This window comes from Umbelopsis ramanniana (genome assembly GCF_025399195.1).
Source record: "Umbelopsis ramanniana AG unplaced genomic scaffold K450scaffold_52, whole genome shotgun sequence".
NCBI lineage: Eukaryota > Fungi > Mucoromycota > Umbelopsidomycetes > Umbelopsidales > Umbelopsidaceae > Umbelopsis > Umbelopsis ramanniana.
The window spans coordinates 1-17,315 of record NW_026252138.1 but is presented as its reverse complement, the minus strand read 5'-3'; the positions used below and the strand labels follow the sequence as shown (position 1 = coordinate 17,315).

Genomic DNA, 17,315 nt, shown 5'->3' with positions numbered 1-17,315 from the left:
AACTAACAAAGATAATAAGGCTATACATTAAAGATATGTATAAACTCTGAGTGTCATTGGAAAGTGTCTACCAATCGATAATACATTGCCAGAATATGGCTGTAAAAAAGGGTGTATCGTATTTGAAAAATTCTGTCAGTTCGGTTAAAGTCCTACTTGATACCTAAATGCCTCCAAAATCTAAAAAACCGCCAGCAAAAGCTGATCCTCCGAGTAAGGATGCGGCAAAGGAAAAAGTGAATCAAGCTCCCAAGAAGCGGATAGTGAAGAATGGTAATGCCAACTCCAATTCAGCTGGATCAGGATCAACCGCAGTCGAATCAGAGCGGAAATCACTGTTTGGCGATTGGACAGGAAAAACTCCTTCCACACTTTTATACGAACACTGTCAAAAGAACCAATGGGAGAAACCTGTTTTTGAAGTTGGTCGGACAAGGGAAGGATTCGTTTCCACTGTTGTTTTGGGCAAACATAACAAAAAGACCTCGCAAGTCGATCAAGTCAAGATGTCCCCACCCTTCCTTTTTATGCCTACTGCAGTGGAAGCAAGACATGTAGCAGCAACATACGTACTGCATCGTGTTAATTCTCATATGCCAATGTATCGCATAATGCCTCCACAACATCGGGATATGTGGCTCAATTTGGATAAAGAAAAGACAAAGCAGAACGAGTGGATGTATTCGTCTGATCCATTCAATGCTCGGCCACCAGAACCCAAACGGCAAAATTTGGTTGATAGATCAATCTCGAAAGAGTCAGACAACAGATCTGTTCCAATGCCGGTATCAAAGACATTTGGCGAGAAACCGAGAGAGGATGCTGATGTTCCCGAAAATATTCGAAAATACTGGGAAAGTCTACCGTTGGTGCACATGAATGCTGAAAATCGTTCATTTGTTGAAAACGTTATTCGAGATCAAAGCAGATATTATCCTCTGGTACGTAAATCACATTTAGTAGTCATGCAGAGCATACATATCTGATTGGGCCACTAGTTTCAAGATGAACCCCTCAAGACAGAAGCAGAGAAGAAACCCATTAAGAATACGCTTTGCAAGATGGGCTTTCGCCCCGCCCATGTTGATGAGTCGCTAGATTATTGCCGAGATGTGGACTCTGCGTTGGATTGGCTATGTAAGTATGAGACTTTAATATGGGTCCTTTTTTTTTTTTCGCTGGGCTGACATTAATTCAAAAAAACAGGCTTACATGTTCCTGAGGATGGTAATAATTTGCGCTAGATTGAGTATGATATTATGCTAAATGTTTCCACAACTAACTTTTTTCTCTTTTGAAGACTTGCCTAGCAACTTCTTGAGTCCAAAGTACAACCCGAATATGACTACCATATCGCATACCACCAAATCGCTTGGAAAAGACTGGCTAATTCAAAGAATGTCTACTTTGGGATTCCCACAAACTCTATGCGCAAGTGCTTTAGAAGAAGCTGGTGGAGATGAAACCGGAGCTTTGAAAATACTTCTGCAACGTCTGATCGAGGACGAGGATCATACAGAAACGGCCAGTAATCCCGATGTCTCGCAAGAAGAATTAGAGGGAATGAGACAGGACGAGATTTTAGCCTTGGAATCTATTTACGAAAACGGCGTGAATATTAAGAATGAGAATGACAATATGAATTTTGAAATCGACATCAAACCATCCAGTGGTGAAACGCTCCCAACCAACGGTTGTCCGGTTACCTTAGAAATACAGATTCCCAAAAGCTCCAACTATCCGTACGAACTTCCTCTATTCATCATACACTGCGAAGCGCTACCATCCTATATCCGTCTAGCTTGCATGAAGCAAGTGATGCAAGAGGCAAGATCAAACATCAACATGCCTATGATTTACATGTGTATTGAATATTTGAACGAAAACATTGTAAACCTCATACATAACCCTCCAAAATTGAGAGATGTCACAGAGTCATTCATTTCTGCACCTTCTATCCCAGCTCAAAAGAAGAAAACATCTAAACAACAGACACAGCGCAAACGAAAACTTACAGAGAAAGAATTGACCGATTTGTCTCAAAAACTTGTGGAAAAACTGAACGAGATGAACTTAGCCGAGCAGTATCAAGCCATTGGCAAAGTTCGCAACAATCTCCCGGCTTATACCTTCAAAGAGCAAGTTGTAAACGCTGTGTTGAAAAATCAGGTCGTTATCGTTTGTGGAGAAACTGGATGTGGCAAAACTACTCAAGTTCCTCAATTCATTCTTGATCAGGAGATCAAGAGCAAGCAAGGCTCCAAATGTAATATAATCTGTACGCAGCCTAGACGTATTTCCGCCATTGGTGTTGCAGGTATGCCCCTTCTCCAGTGAAATAACGCAATCCATTGTTTAATTGACAAATCGTTTCACAAATGTAGATCGTGTTGCTACGGAACGTTGTGACATTGTAGGAAATTCGGTTGGATATTCAATAAGAGGAGAGACAAAATCGTCTTCAAACACGAACCTATTGTTCTGTACCACTGGTGTTCTCTTGCGTAGACTACAATCTGACCCTCTACTGGAAGGTGTTAGTCACATCATGGTTGATGAAGTCCACGAACGTTCAGGTACGTCCAATCTTATTGAGGGAAATACATAGTAGATAATGCAACCTTAGCCTGACTGCTTCTTCAGTTGACAGCGATTTCTTGCTGGTTCTCTTACGAGATGTTTTGAGCAAACGAAAGGACATCAAGCTTGTACTGATGAGTGCCACCATCAATCAGAAATTGTTTTCAGGTACATCCCATACATATATCTATGAACGGCTATGGTTACACTAATGCTTATTTGCTTCATACCTTCTCCACAGATTACTTCAACAAGGCACCCACTATTGAAATTCCCGGATTCACCCATTCCGTCACTGATTACTATCTGGAAGACATTTTGGAAAAGACGGGTCACAAATCTAACCTTAAAACGCAGAAGAAGAAAGCAGGAGACAGTGACTTGGCAACGTGGCAGCAGCAATACCGAAATGCTGGTTACAGTGATTCGACGGTGAAAGCGCTAGAACCGTACCGCAACCAAGACAGTATTGATTACGAACTGATTGCCAGTACTGTCAAGTACATTACTGAGAACGACGTAAAGATGGACAACGGCTTGGGGGCTATTCTTATCTTCTTGCCTGGTATGATGTACACAAGGTGAAATGTTAGCCTACAAACATACAATATTAACCATTTGTTTGCTTAGGTGTTATGGAAATTAAACGATGTCTTGACATGATAGACGACTTCCTTCCAAACAAGTCATCGTTCGAACTATTTCCTCTTCACGCTGGATTATCTTCTCAAGAGCAAGCCCGTGTGTTCAAGTCTGTGCCGAAGACTGTGCGCAAAATTGTTGCAGCCACTAATGTTGCCGAAACTAGTATTACCATTGACGGAATTATATATGTCATTGATAGTGGCCGAGTGAAAGAGACGCAGTTCGACGCTGCTACGAATATGATGCGACTCGTAGGTAAGTACAGCAAAAGGGAAAATAAAGAAATCAGACCCTTGACTAATGGCGTTCCTCGCAATCAATGATAGAAACTTGGGCATCTCGTAAGTGAAGTCTCTAAACATTTATTTAGTTTTCGTCGTTGCTTGTTATTAAATCCCAGGTTTATAGGTGCTTCATGCAAGCAGCGAAGAGGTCGTGCCGGCCGTACTCGTCCTGGACAGTGCTTTAAGCTATATACTCGTGAAGCGGAGGGTAACATGCAAGCCCAGCAAACCCCAGAGCTTTTGCGAACACCATTGGAGCAACTTTGTCTTCAAATCAAGGCTATGGGAGAAAGCGACGTGACGAAGTTCTTGCAAAGAGCCATTGATCCGCCATCAATGCAGGCATTAGCCCAAGCTATCGTTACTCTCAAGAACGTAAGTGCTATAGATGAAACTCCTGAAGGAAAACTCACAGCGCTCGGAAAACATATGGTACGTTCATTCCCGGTCATTTTTTGCCAATCTCTTTTGTATCTAACATTTCTCTTTCAAACACACAGGCAAATATTCCTGCCGATCTCAAAATTAGTAAAATGATATTGTTTGGTGCTGTTTTCCGCTGTTTGGATCCTATCCTGATTATCGCTGCTATCATGTCCTTCAAGAGCCCGTTCTACTCTCCCATGGAGCAACGTGACGAAGCGCGAAAGTACGTATCAGAGCATCGAATCTCCGAGCCGAGTGATCAAACCATTAGAGCCCTAAACATTTCTTTTTATTCAGGGCACGGGAAAAGTTCTTTGTTGGAAATAGTGACTGGCTAACAGATATGAGAGCATACCAAGAATGGGACAGCCTTAGGAAGCAAAAAGTGGGCCAGAGCGCACTGCGAAAGTTCTGCGATCAGGTAAAGTGTAACAAATCCATAGGTCCTTTTAAGAGTACTACGTAGTCTAACACTGGTGTTTTAAAGAATTATTTGGCATACAATACTCTGATGGAAATCAGTTCTTTGAAAAAGCAGCTGCTAGAGGCTCTTCAAGGTGTCGGATTCGCGCAAAACAAGAGCGACTACGAAATATACAACAAAAATTCTGAAAACATTAACCTTATCAAAAGCATCATTTTCGCTGGCTTGAACCCTAATATCGTCAAGGTTAATCTTCCTGATGCTAAATATGATAAGGTGCTTTCTGGTACCGTTGAACGTGAAAAAGAAGCACGAGAAATCAAGTTCTATACCAAAGACGACGGACGCGTATTCGTTCATCCATCATCCATGTTATTTAGCGTGACAAACTACTCCCCTCCATTCTTGACCTATTTCTCGAAAATGGCAACGTCCAAAACGTTCCTTCGCGACGGCACAGAAATTCCATTGTACTCCATTTTGCTCTTCGGAGGTACAGTCAAGGTAGATCACCACAATCGTGGTCTGTCTGTTGGTAGTGACTCCTGGATTAAAATGAGAGCATGGCCTCGAATTGGTACATTGGTGCACCAACTTCGTTGGCTACTCAACTCACTTTTGGACGCCAAAATTGAGGACCCATCATTAGAAGGTAAACCCATATTCAATTGCATGCACTGTACGCCTGAACCAAACACTCAATGTTATCTTTGCCACAGTAACAACATCACCAATCATAGATGCCATGCTAAAGCTGATCAGCAGCGATGGCGTGTAATAGATAATAGACGTGTTTAAGTGTGGATAACTTCTTTATAATACAATGTTGAAAGATAGAGTCTCAAACATATTACAGTCGACTATTTCACTCTAACATTTCCTTGTTGTGCAGTTGATGGTTGAGCAGCCTCTCTTCTTGCAGCATCTTGAAGCAACGCTGTATCGACGGCTTGCGAAGGCAGTTGGACATAGCGAACCACTGAACCACGAATGAAGCAATTCTTGACGGTTATCTAAATAGAATGCGATGAATTGGATTTAGAACAGTCAAGCGTCGTATGAAAGTGGTAGGTTGATCGAAAGAACGGAATTTACCATGTGTGGGTATCGAGCTTCATCTACCACCTTTATGTTGTCTAATTTGATGTTCAAGAACTGATCTACAGACACCAAGGTTCCGGTAATGGCGAGATCGTTTTTGAGTTCGATGGTAACTGTCTGATCTACAAGAGTCTTGAAAAAAGAATAGAAGAGCTACAAAAGTTGTTAGAAAATGATATGTTGCTATGATCGAACTGGTGATAAGTCTTGACATATGTACCATATTGCTTGCTTGGTTGGCTGTTGGATCTACTGTAATGAAAAGCGTGGGCCAACAAAAAATAACGGAGCAGGTCGCTGGTTTCAAGTAGGCACGTGACTGATCGGCGAAACTTCAGTTATTGTGAAATGAAATTTTCGAGGTTCAAACATTCTATTCTGTGATCGCTACATGCATTCTGAACGCGAATGCCAAAATATTCTTCTGTAGACCGTCCGAAATACGGCACTTCAGCCAATGAAGCAGATAAAATTGTGTCGGCCGACACTGCTATTGTGAACCCAATGCTGACTGCCGCAGTCAATACGGCCAAAGGGAAGAAGAGACGGGATTCAACTGCTCCGTTGATGTCTGCTCCTCCCATACATAACCCTACGTTAGCAAATACCAAAGAAGATCCACTCACAAGTTTAAGTCGTTCCAGTAGCTTTGTAGATCAGTTACCCCGAAACAGCAGCCCAAAGGTTCCTTATCTTGACGAGGCACTGCAATCACACAGGACTTCAAACACCTCCCACACGCATAGCAGATTCCGATCGGGATTGCATAGGAGAAGACGACGCGGTACGGCTGCAGGTGAAGAAGCGAGCGAAGATGATAGTGAAGGAGAATCTTCAGACGAGGACGATGACAGTGAGATTGACAATGACGATAGCAGCCAAAGTGGTTTATCCAGCGACGACGATGAAGAGCAAATTGCAAGGCAGATAACTGCCGCGAAAAATACAAACACAAAGCCATCTGGGGTGCAAAACTATTCTCAGATAGATTTATCACATGCGGGTGATGAAGTAGATCACTTGGAGGGATACCAACGCCTTTTGCTACCGGAGGAAGACATGGAATTGATAATTGAGGCTTATAAATACAACATGGCTCGTTTGTACCTTTACCGAGTATCTTGCGTTCTCAGTCTTGGTATGGTATGGCTGGTTTGTAGGTGGATGCCTCACCTATGGGTAAAATGGATAGGTATACGGTCTCCGATGGGTAAGGCTGAGTGGTTTGTCATACAGGTACGCTGATTGGTCACTTTTTGCATTTCCATAGCGGTATATCCTTAATCAAGATTGATTTCATTCTAGAATCAATGGGGAGCAACAACCATGGTAAAGCCCACCAATGTCTATTACAATGGCACTTTGACTTCGGTTTTCGCGGAGGAACAGCTCAAGCAAGAGATCGAGACATATAGAGCCCAACAAGGTCGAACCATGCTCCACCACATTGATCTTCAGCAAAATTTACCCCACTTGATTACTTTGAACTATCAATACGTCCGCTTAGCTTTCAACCCCATCCTGGAGATGTTTCATGTCGTTGGGTAGGTTTGCATGAGCATGAGATTAGTGTCAAAATCCAGTCTAATAGGTTGATATTTAGATTTTGGAAAGACAAGTCGTGGATTACAGTCAAGGCGCTTAAGCCAGGTCTCACGAGAGAAAAGCACTTGGAGCGGTTGGAAGTATTTGGAACAAATTCAATTGATATCGAGGAAAAGCCTACTTTGAAGCTGTTGGTGGATGAGGTTTGTTACGAGTCATATCATTCATTGTACAAATGCACACAACTGATTTTGCCTCTACTATCAGGTATTGAATCCATTTTATGTCTTCCAAATTTTCAGCATCCTACTTTGGTGCATGGACGACTATTACTATTATGCTTTTTGTATTTTCATTATCAGTGCTGTGAGCATTATTAGTACATTGCTGGAAACAAAGACGGTAAGGGTCAATCTATCATCGATCATAGCATTGTAGATCCATCTTTCTTGAACGCATCATTCTCTGACACCTTCTTGCACTTTTCAGACTATCAAACGGATGAGGGAAATGTCAAAGTTCGAATGTAACGTTAGAGTCATGCGTAACAACAACTGTAAGTTGAGAGACTGTATATATGATTGGAGCATCGCACCAGACTAATTTTTTTGAAAAGGGCGAAGTACCTCTTCCCATGATCTGGCCGTAGGAGACGTCATTGATATAACGACTTTACACACCTTTCCCTGTGACGCAGTTCTCCTCACAGGAGACTGTATTATGAATGAGTCCATGCTCACTGGTGAATCCATTCCGGTATCCAAAGTACCTATCACAGATACTGTACTCAAAGCATTTAGTCTGGCTTCCTCAAGCATTCCGTCTGAACGCTCAAAGCACTTTATGTTTATGGGCACCAAGGTTGTAAGAGTACGAGCAACACCATCCGTTGGAGGAGTAACAAGCGCCACTGCTATGGTTCTGAGGACTGGTTTCAATACCTCTAAAGGCTCACTAGTACGAAGTATGCTGTTCCCCAAGCCAAACCAGTTCCAATTTTATCGTGATTCGTTCCGCTTTATTGGCGTTTTGGCTATAATCGCTATGTTTGGGTTCCTGGCATCATCTATCAACTTCATACGTCTAGGTGTTGATAGAACAACCATGATTTTGAGAGCTTTGGATTTGATCACCATTGTCGTACCACCAGCTCTGCCTGCAACTATGCAAATTGGTACCAGTTTTGCTATCTCGCGGCTCAGAGACTCTGGCATATTTTGTATCTCTCCGCCTCGTGTCAACATTGGCGGAAAGGTGGACTGCATGTGCTTCGACAAGACCGGTACCTTAACCGAGGACGGATTGGATATTCATGGCGTTCGTGCAGTACAGAACGACAATGGTAGCCTTCGGTTCACCGACGAGATGAAAAGTTCACCTGAAATTGAAGCGGACGAACAAAACACTATTACGACGTCAGGTCGAATCTTCCATGCTATGGCTACATGCCACTCGTTAAAACTAGTAAACGAAGAGCTCGTTGGCGATCCTCTAGACCACAAAATGTTCGATTTCATAGACTGGGAATTAGAAGAAAGCGGAGGCGCCACGTCCATTGGAGCGAAGTCAGTTTCCGAAAGCGCAGAACACGGTGGTAGTAAAATGTCGAAAGGAATTGTTCCAACTGTAGTCCGGCCGAAAGGCGCCAAAAAATTCAACATTTCTTTTGAAGCAGCCGAGGTAAATTTCAGAAAACATACGATGACTGTGTGCAAAAATGTATATTAAAGCTTTTGCATATAGATGAATAATGGATTGGTAGAACTAGGCATCATCCACTCCTTCGAATTTGTTTCGTCTCTTAGAAGGATGAGCGTTATTGTCAGAGACTTATCTAAACCTCATATGGAAGTGTTCGTCAAAGGTGCTCCAGAAGTTATGAGCGAAGTTTGTCTTCCTGAGACAAGTAAGTGCAAAAATTAGTTTATCGGTTTTTCTGCTGGTGTAGTTGCTAACCACTGTACATGCCAGTCCCACAGGATTACAATGAACGTCTCTACTGGTACACCCATCGTGGATACCGTGTTATAGCCTGTGCATCAAAGACTTTGACCAACGTCAAATGGCACAAACTTCACAAGTTGAAGAGGTAAGCATACCAAGTATAACGAAAATCAAAAACACTTACTGACGTTGCATACAACAGACAAGAGGTGGAAATCGGACTGACCTTTATTGGGTTCATTATTTTTGAGAACAAATTGAAACCAGGCACAACCCCGGCTATCGATACCCTTAGACGAGCCAACATTAGACAAATTATGTGCACTGGTATGTATATTGGTTGTTGCTTCAGCATTCTACGAAGTATGGTATTTATGGTTTGTTTTTCTCAGGTGACAACGTTCTTACGGCCGTAAGCGTATCTCGTGAATGCAGCTTAGTGGATCAAAATGCCGAAATATACATCCCAAGGTTCATTCAAGGGTCATCGTCTGATCCAAATTCCATCATAAAATGGGAGAGTGTGTTGCAAGAAGGCTATACTCTCCACAACCACACCCTTTTGCCAGAAACATCAGCGCAGACTGCAAGTCATGGAGACGGACCCTTTGCTAATTCAAATGGTCTTTACTATCTCGCTGTGACCGGTGAAGCCTTCCGGTGGATGGTCGACTACGCTCCTCCTGAAATTCTGTCCAGAATGCTTGTTACTGGTCAGATCTTTGCTAGGATGTCACCCGATGAGAAGCAGGAGCTTGTAGAAAAACTCCAGCAACTAGATTATTGTGTCGGCTTCTGTGGCGATGGTGCAAATGACTGTGGTGCACTGAAGGCAGGAGATATTGGCATATCGTTATCTGAAGCAGAAGCGTCTGTTGCTGCTCCTTTCACCAGTAATACAATGGACATTGGATGTGTAATTGATGTTATCAAGTAAGTCATTGGTCATTTCGTTGTGTAAATGCATCATTGCCTGTAATAACAAAATCATTTTCAACTATAGGGAAGGACGGGCTGCTCTTGTTACTAGCTTTAGCTGCTTCAAGTATATGGCATTGTACAGTATCATCCAGTTCACCACGGTGACGCTGCTATATGCTTTTGATAGCAACCTTGGTGATTTTCAATTTTTATACATTGATCTCTTCCTTATTCTCCCGATAGCGGTATACAGTAAGTAACCCATATCTAATAACTTGGGCCTTTATTATCTAAATCTGACATTACTACTATGTTATAGTGGGGTACACTAGCGCTTGGCCATACTTGTACAGGAAGCGACCAACTGCCAGTCTCATGTCCAAGAAAGTACTGGTATCATTGATCGGTCATATTATCATTAATTCGTCCTTCCAGTTTGCCATGTACTTTTACATACGAACCCAAGAATGGTATTCTCCCCCTGATTACGATCCAGATGGCGAAAATATTGAGTGTTTTGAAAACACTGTACTCTTTTTGCTGTCATGCTATCAATATATTTTGGTTGCTGTGGTGTTCAGTGTGGGCCCGCCTTATCGCCAGCCGGTATGGTCAAATGGTAAGAATTTAATTCTGTATACTGCAATAGTGCTATAGGACTATGTTCCCTAATCATTCTTTATTTACAGTTCGACTTATCATAACACTCATTGTGCTCACGCTGCTCACAGTGGTAACAACCTTGTATCCGCCACGATTTTTGAACGAAATGTTGGAACTGGAAAATATGCCCTTCGAATTTCGATGCGTCCTTGTTCTGGTAGCGCTTACCAACTTCATTTTATGTACTTGCTGTGAAAAATATTTATTCCCATGGGCTCTAGATATGCTTAGCTCTGGAAGTATGAGGCCAGTCACTCGAGATGGATACTCACAGCTTCGAGAAGAACATCACAAGAAACCATCCAAGAAACTTTTCAAACGGATTCTTGCTGATATGGAAGATGAGAGGAAGCGTTTGTAAATAATATTGTAAACAAGCTTTTAAAATATCAGATGTATTATCCAAACTTGATCTTTATTATTTGGTTCAGTGCTTAAGTGCTTACTGTGGAATTTTTTTTTCTTTGGCGAATCTGTTTCTCCGAAACATTGAGTATACGCGGCAGATGACGCGTCCAATGTCCGCCAAAAAATATAAAATTGTCGCTAATTGAAAGGCAATTAGAGACTTCATACCCATTCACAACCAAAAAAAAAATTCATATGGTGAACTTGGCGACTGCAAGAGGTTTAAACGCTGATTTCTTTAAACTTCAATCTGCTTCGGCTCTTATTGTCGGAGGAACCTCAGGAATCGGCCAAAGTATAGCGTTTAAGATCGCTCAATATACCAAGAAGCCGCTTATTGTTGTATCAGGGCGAGACGAGGTGCGTGGACAAGAGACAGTGGACGCTTTGAAAGCCATCAACAAGGAAGGATCTTACTCTTTCGAAAAGTGCGACATGACGAAGATGAAAGATACTCGACTTCTAGCTAATAAGCTGGCTGAGAATCATCAATCATTCAATCTTCTCATTATCAGCTCCGGCTTCCTTTCAATGAAACCTAGAACAGAGACTGAGGATGGAATTGATGAGAAGTTGGCTGTCAACTTCTTTGGCCGTTTCAATTTGATAAACCGGATGATGCCTATGTTAACTTCAGCAGCGAACCAGGGACAACGTGTCAACGTCCTCTCAGTTTTTGCTGCTGGTGAAGGACGAACCTTGGATTTAAATGACATTGGCTTGACTAAAAACTTTAGTCTTGCATCGGCTGCCTCGCATGGTTCCAATTGCAACGATTTAATGGTGGAGGTATTGTATTTTTATTTCTTTCAATGTACCTGGTTATATAGCATCATATTTTAACGGCGTCCTTGCCAATGATTGATATTACAGGAACTGAGTGAAAGAAACCCAAATATCGCCTTCTACCATGCACATCCCGGCATTGTAAACACCAACCTTGTGTCTACTCTTCCTTGGTATTTGCGCATTGCATCCAAACCTCTTCTACTTTTAAGCAAGAATCCAGACGATGTAGCCGATCATCTTTTATCAGGATTGACGGGATCCAACAAAACTGGCGGATGGGGGCTACTGAATTCCACGGGCGATCCGATCAAACCTACCAAGTTTCAAACAAAAGAAGCGCGAGAAAAGGTTTGGAAATATTCCACCAAAGTTACTGAACAAGAAGAAAAGCAAAACAACGCATAACCTTGGCAAGGTTATAGCCTTTCAAGAAACTGTCAAGGCGTAGATCGGACTGGATTTCCTTTTTTAAATAATACCAACACAGCAGCCCGGGCAGTGTACCTCTGAAACATGGCAAAGCAAGCATAAGAAGGCATTTAAATAGATGTCATGACACCTCAACTCATTCTCATTTTTTATTGTTAAACCAAAGATGAACTAATTTGAATAAACCTTGAGCCTCAAATGCCTAGACGTGTGAGCTTTTTGAACCCAGCCTCTGTATACAGCAGCTTTCCATTCTCGTAACCAGCAAGAAAGATAAGTGGGTATCTCAAATGGAAGTACCAAGGGTGAGACACAGCTCCAAAGTAGTCGAAATGAGTTGCAAGCACGTAACAAAGTCCGTTACAGGCGCTCAGTACAACAGAACTAAGGACTGCACTCATCCAAACGGCCTTGGATCCGGTATATCGATCAGTGATGAAATAGTTTGTCAAAGAACCCATCGTCGACCCCATGCCTATAGTGCAAAACACCATGGTCCATATGAACTTGATGTGAATGTCATATAAGCCTGAGAAAAAGATGATTGAGATGCTCAGTAGTAACAGTTCAGTTGCTCCTGACATGAAGGTATACAAAATGAATGGCCGCAAGTACAGAGTTCTCCTCTTGACGATTTGAGCAGAAGTGTCCGGGTTGATAAGAATAATTTCCTTGTCTACCACCAAGTATACGTGGGACAAGCTGTTAAGTTGCCTAATGTGATCTATAGGATTTCCATCCTTGTCTTCAAGTATAAAAGGGTTTTCAGAGACAATTCCAAGACTCTCCGCCACCAGGAGAGAGAGTTGTTCAACCTTGGTATTTTCATCGTAATTTACTCGAGCTGAGGGGCCAGGTAAACCAGCAAAGCTTGCCGTGATTGTCGAACTCATCGAAAAGTATTGAAGCAGGAAAAAAGCCAAGAGTTTTTATATGCTAACGTAGAATTTTGACTATAACAAAATGGGATAATTAGTCACCGGCTGTGGGGAGACAAAATCTTGGAAACATTTAAGCAGACTGCTTCCGTTATACTTGCTGACTGTGGTGCTTCAATTTCGATCAGCCAAATTAAAGTCAACACTGATTCCATTCATTTTATCGCGCTGAATACCACACCATGCTCGAAATCAGTAATACAAAAAATAAAACATATAATAACATATAAGATGCATCAATTGTTTTATCAATAATCTGCACGCAATCTCTCTTTACGTTCAGCGTTTGTTAATTTCAGCAACTGTGAGAACTTGAACTTAATCTCCCAGATTGAATTTCCGATTTTTTGCTTGATCTCTCGATATACCGCCGCATTTTCCTTTTCGCCCTGTCCTTCAAGGAAATTGATGTAAAGCTATTAAAAATTCAAGGATGCGCCTACAACTTATTCCAATAAATCTCAAATAATGTAGATAGATATCGTATTTATTGCTCTGTCTTCCTCTTCTGATGTCAAACCAACGACAATACCACGGCCTATATGGCCTATGCCACCAGGATGCATAGACACCAAGGTAAACTGACACCATATTCGATTATCCTCAACATCAAGCCAATCACTGGTTACATTACCTCTACTCCTAATTCTTTTGAATCAAGTGCTTTGAATAGGATCAACAAACTCAAGCTCAAAGCGGCAACATCCGTTGCATGAGTGCCTGGAACTTGATTTAGATATAATGTTAAAAGCGACAAAGCGCCGTCAAAGCTGGTAATATCTCATGCTCACAACATGTCCATATTATTTTGCTCAGTTATTTTGTATTAATTATCCCATGCAGCCTTTAGTTGAGGTGGATAGATATGAAAACTTTAGGGTGACTGTGGGGTTTGTTCCTCAGGCTTCAGTGTTGGTTACACTTAATAGAAATGGAAAAAAATAATGAAACTTCGATGTTATTACTGTAATTGATTTTGAAATGAAAGTAGTAAAAAAACGGCCTGCCGCGTGCATTTGACCTCAAGAAAGATTATACGGTTAGTACTTGGACGGAAAGCCAAACAATAGCGAAAGAACAGGATACAGTTTGAAGGCGACAAGTTAAAGAAATTCGAAAAGGATATAACTTGCTTCTTAAAGAAAATGAAGAAACTTCGTTCAGCAAGGGACTCTCTAGCAATCAGACCTGCTTCATCCATCGACTTTTGACGTCGAGCAAAAACATCTACGCTCTAGACTAAGTAATGTGAGACCGTCAAATGACCAAGGAGTACCTAAAGGTCATCTCATTCGAACCATCAATTCAAACTTTGATCCCTATTATAACTCTTTTGTCATTACTTACTCTTCAAAGTTTACGAATATAATTCTCATTTTATCTGGCGAGTGATGTGCTCTAGTGACTTTTTCTGAAATGCTTTATGAAGTCAAGAACTCCCTTAATCACTTTGCGAGTTGCAATTTTTCTGCCAAAGAGCCTACTTTACCGCCCGTAGCTTTTGCATACTATTTTTTTTTTAATATCAAAAAAGAAATAGCAGAAAATTAAACCGTTTCACACCTCGGTATATTTTAAGGATCATCTTGTACATAGATGAGACGTTATTCTATCACTGTAAGTACGAAATTGATCAATGATTTAAAAAGGATGTTAACCATCATTGTAGCGTCAAGTAAAGCAAAATTAAAAGATTGGTAAGTCTGTACATATATTTATTAGTAATGACGTCTCAGAAAAATATCCTAGCATAATAATACAATATCATTGACCACTCCTATGAGAAAGTCTGACCGGGAGCGTCTTACTATACTTCTTAGTTCAGTCCCAAAGGATTGAAAGAACATGTGCCTAGAGATGCTATAATTATTTCCCGTTCATTCGCTACTTCTAATAATGATTTGAAAGCTATATAATCCTGATCGATATGTACTGTAGTGATCTGAAGCCTGAGAAGAGGCGCAGGAAAAGAGATGTCTACGCTCATGTTCGGAAGCCCGATGGACTGCAACGACTTTCCTAGAGAAGTTCTTCATCAAAAAATTCAAGTAGTTCAAGGGTTGACAATATAACATAGTTAGGCTGGTGTTGGTTCAGTTTTATAATGTCTCTATCTTTTGCTTGTTGGACTAAAGATGATAGCTATCAGGACAGCTCTTGCTTACTTGAAAGCGTAGTGAAATTTACAGAGCTTCGTTTTTAAACCCACGCATTAGAAGACTGTGTTTATATGTAAAAACGACAGAAATGAGCCTTAAAAGCTGGAGTAATTCAAATTTACAGAATAGACAGGCGGCCAAACGAAATTTTGACATCAGCGGGCTTTAAAATATTAATCAGAACCTCAAGTTCATCGAGAATGCCATGAATGTCGTTCTACATTCCACCCTTCCCCAACTCCATTCCGTTCATTTCCAACTTGAGTCCATTTTTATACCATTTTATTTTCTTGTGTCATATTCTCTCACTATTTCATAATCGTCATCGCCAGATACAAACGATTTAAACGCGACAACTCCTATGCGGCATCAACTCAACCAATTGATTTGTCCTTCTCAGTGATAGCTCATTTGAACGCCAGGACCAGGTAAATTGAATTTCGGTTATGGATGATAATATCGACCTTAGTGGCGAGCATTAATGTTCATTTTCTCGAGTGAATGCCTAAGTTACATAGACTCAAACTCGCCCTGCGACATCTACGCGCTCTCCAGTATACGGCTGTCGCCATGAATAGCCGATTTGAGCGTTTGGTGTAAAGGTACAGCAAGATGCATGCCATTTGTTTTTATGACATAAATACGTATATTTCCATTAAAGGCAACTTTACAAAGGCAAGTAGGCTATGGTGAGCTGCTTGATGGCGACTACAAAGAGATACTGCAGTTTATGCTAGCGTCGAAGACTCAATTGATCTGTGTGATGGAACTGTAGAAAAAACGAAAGAGCGCAACGAACGAATCCATGCAGTTGACTTGAGCCGAATGACAAACGAAATGCACTCAATTCTTAAGCAAACGTGCATCGCAATGGGAAGAGCAAATGACTACATTGTAGTGACTAACAGCCGCCTCTAAGATGGAAGTAAAAACAAGCACACGTAACTCAGATTACTTCTGCAGCTGAAACTATCTCACAGTCTGGGCAACCCAGAGTAGAAGTCTACGATATTAGTATTACGACAACAGGACGATCAGGTGAACGAATATCAAAGATTTGGCAGGTATCACTGAAATGCTCGGACACGGGATGCCAACTGGAAGAAAAATTCGTTCAACTCTAAGCATTTATAAGGGTAATTGTATCTGGGAGAACAGATAGCGATAGAATATCGGATTATAGTGATGTAAAAGGCAAATTGGCTACTATACATTACAGACAATCACTATCTTTCAGTACGGCAGCTTGACAACCCGGGGAGGCTAATCTGCGCATTGGATGAACGTTGTCATATTGGCAACCGGCCTGGTCTGTGCAATGTAATGTTTGCAGCTTGGGAGGAAAAGTTGATCCAGACGCAATTACGCGGCATTTACAGTGCTTGGCGATGCACGCCGAATTTTGATTTCCCACATATACTCCAGTTTTGGTGTTAAGGACGCCTGGAACCACTATTCCGGTGCAGTCTGGACTTGATTTATCGACGTCCCAGGCAAAGGTAGCAACGACGAGAAACAGTATGATAAGCAGAGACTTCATTGACAAGAGTCTTCTACAAATGAACAAAGTTAGAGCGTTATGTCAGTCTTGTTGTTGATGTACATTGTATATCATTTTGCGTATTCCTAATAATTACATTTGAAGAAGAGTTTGGGTTCGTCTTTTCAGAATAGTAGTTGTTAAAGACTACTTATATATTTCTGGCAGAAATGCAGGAGTTGACTATGTCGGCCATCATTTAGGGAAAGCAGGGATTCGTGCTCTCCTGGATTTATGTGAATAGCAGTAAATCTAACCCTCCCTTCACGGAGATTCAGGATATGGCCACTCCTGTAGTTATTTGATCATAGAGTATGCCCTGTGTAAATAAAGAGGGCGGAATCTTGACCGAAATGAGCATGTACGTACCTCATGTAGGGGTGGTTTATCCCACAAAATGCATCAATCGACGAAAATGTGTAGAACTTTAAGGAATCTTTTATTGCGAAAGGGTTACGAGCGTCAGCGAGTAACGCGTCGCAATAACATATACTAAAGTATTCTGCGCGCGAGCGAAGC

General features: G+C 41.4%; 7 protein-coding genes across 7 annotated transcripts; 3 read left to right on the top strand and 4 right to left on the bottom strand.

Moving 5' to 3' along the window:
* The first annotated feature begins 144 nt into the window (after positions 1-144).
* K450DRAFT_252812 (uncharacterized protein) lies at positions 145-5,272 on the top strand. The gene is made up of 14 exons (XM_051590938.1): positions 145-941; positions 999-1,137; positions 1,207-1,227; positions 1,301-2,317; positions 2,385-2,576; positions 2,644-2,748; positions 2,822-3,145; positions 3,211-3,480; positions 3,552-3,566; positions 3,634-3,941; positions 4,010-4,158; positions 4,233-4,356; positions 4,423-5,011; positions 5,079-5,272. The coding sequence occupies exons 1-14, from the start codon at positions 168-170 to the stop codon at positions 5,135-5,137; spliced, it is 4,086 nt and encodes a 1,361-aa protein (XP_051442229.1). The 5' UTR covers positions 145-167; the 3' UTR covers positions 5,138-5,272.
* Positions 5,077-5,833, bottom strand: K450DRAFT_191446 (uncharacterized protein). The gene is made up of 3 exons (XM_051584454.1): positions 5,681-5,833; positions 5,455-5,613; positions 5,077-5,372 (listed from the first exon to the last, which is right to left on the bottom strand). The coding sequence occupies exons 1-3, from the start codon at positions 5,681-5,683 to the stop codon at positions 5,220-5,222; spliced, it is 315 nt and encodes a 104-aa protein (XP_051442228.1). The 5' UTR covers positions 5,684-5,833; the 3' UTR covers positions 5,077-5,219.
* Positions 5,834-6,027: 194 nt separating this feature from the next.
* Positions 6,028-10,894, top strand: K450DRAFT_178069 (uncharacterized protein; the record flags this gene model as incomplete). Its single annotated transcript, XM_051584282.1, has 13 exons — positions 6,028-6,696; positions 6,766-7,004; positions 7,064-7,208; positions 7,273-7,407; positions 7,495-7,561; positions 7,622-8,685; positions 8,749-8,911; positions 8,977-9,094; positions 9,152-9,276; positions 9,342-9,882; positions 9,953-10,122; positions 10,190-10,489; positions 10,560-10,894. 13 exons carry the CDS (start codon positions 6,028-6,030, stop codon positions 10,892-10,894), a joined length of 4,071 nt encoding a protein of 1,356 aa, XP_051442227.1.
* A 242-nt stretch (positions 10,895-11,136) lies between these two features.
* On the top strand, positions 11,137-12,135 carry K450DRAFT_178072 (uncharacterized protein; the record flags this gene model as incomplete). Its single annotated transcript, XM_051584283.1, has 2 exons — positions 11,137-11,730; positions 11,815-12,135. The coding sequence occupies 2 exons, from the start codon at positions 11,137-11,139 to the stop codon at positions 12,133-12,135; spliced, it is 915 nt and encodes a 304-aa protein (XP_051442226.1).
* A 109-nt stretch (positions 12,136-12,244) lies between these two features.
* K450DRAFT_252796 (uncharacterized protein) lies at positions 12,245-13,058 on the bottom strand. The gene has a single exon (XM_051590937.1). It carries the CDS (start codon positions 13,050-13,052, stop codon positions 12,354-12,356), a length of 699 nt encoding a protein of 232 aa, XP_051442225.1. The 5' UTR covers positions 13,053-13,058; the 3' UTR covers positions 12,245-12,353.
* Positions 13,059-15,404: 2,346 nt separating this feature from the next.
* On the bottom strand, positions 15,405-15,856 carry K450DRAFT_252792 (uncharacterized protein). Its single transcript, XM_051590936.1, has 2 exons — positions 15,755-15,856; positions 15,405-15,684 (listed from the first exon to the last, which is right to left on the bottom strand). Exons 1-2 carry the CDS (start codon positions 15,826-15,828, stop codon positions 15,600-15,602), a joined length of 159 nt encoding a protein of 52 aa, XP_051442224.1. The 5' UTR covers positions 15,829-15,856; the 3' UTR covers positions 15,405-15,599.
* Positions 15,857-16,185: 329 nt separating this feature from the next.
* On the bottom strand, positions 16,186-16,886 carry K450DRAFT_252789 (uncharacterized protein). Its single transcript, XM_051590935.1, has one exon. The coding sequence runs from the start codon at positions 16,794-16,796 to the stop codon at positions 16,470-16,472; it is 327 nt and encodes a 108-aa protein (XP_051442223.1). The 5' UTR covers positions 16,797-16,886; the 3' UTR covers positions 16,186-16,469.
* Between the last annotated feature and the right edge of the window lie 429 nt (positions 16,887-17,315).

Bases quoted from the DNA above. Each gene is read 5' to 3' on its own strand.
- K450DRAFT_252812 (XM_051590938.1), top strand. From the start codon at position 168: ATGCCTCCAAAATCTAAAAAACCGCCAGCAAAAGCTGATCCTCCGAGT. The intron at 1,138-1,206 runs GTAAGTATGAGA...TCAAAAAAACAG, and splicing joins CTCTGCGTTGGATTGGCTAT to GCTTACATGTTCCTGAGGAT. The intron at 3,942-4,009 runs GTACGTTCATTC...TCAAACACACAG, and splicing joins CAGCGCTCGGAAAACATATG to GCAAATATTCCTGCCGATCT.
- K450DRAFT_191446 (XM_051584454.1), bottom strand. The intron at 5,373-5,454 runs GTAAATTCCGTT...CATTCTATTTAG, and splicing joins AAGCTCGATACCCACACATG to ATAACCGTCAAGAATTGCTT.
- K450DRAFT_252796 (XM_051590937.1), bottom strand. From the start codon at position 13,052: ATGAGTTCGACAATCACGGCAAGCTTTGCTGGTTTACCTGGCCCCTCA.
- K450DRAFT_252792 (XM_051590936.1), bottom strand. From the start codon at position 15,828: ATGGCGACAGCCGTATACTGGAGAGCGCGTAGATGTCGCAGGGCGAGT. The intron at 15,685-15,754 runs CTCGAGAAAATG...AATTCAATTTAC, and splicing joins CTATGTAACTTAGGCATTCA to CTGGTCCTGGCGTTCAAATG.
- K450DRAFT_252789 (XM_051590935.1), bottom strand. From the start codon at position 16,796: ATGAAGTCTCTGCTTATCATACTGTTTCTCGTCGTTGCTACCTTTGCC.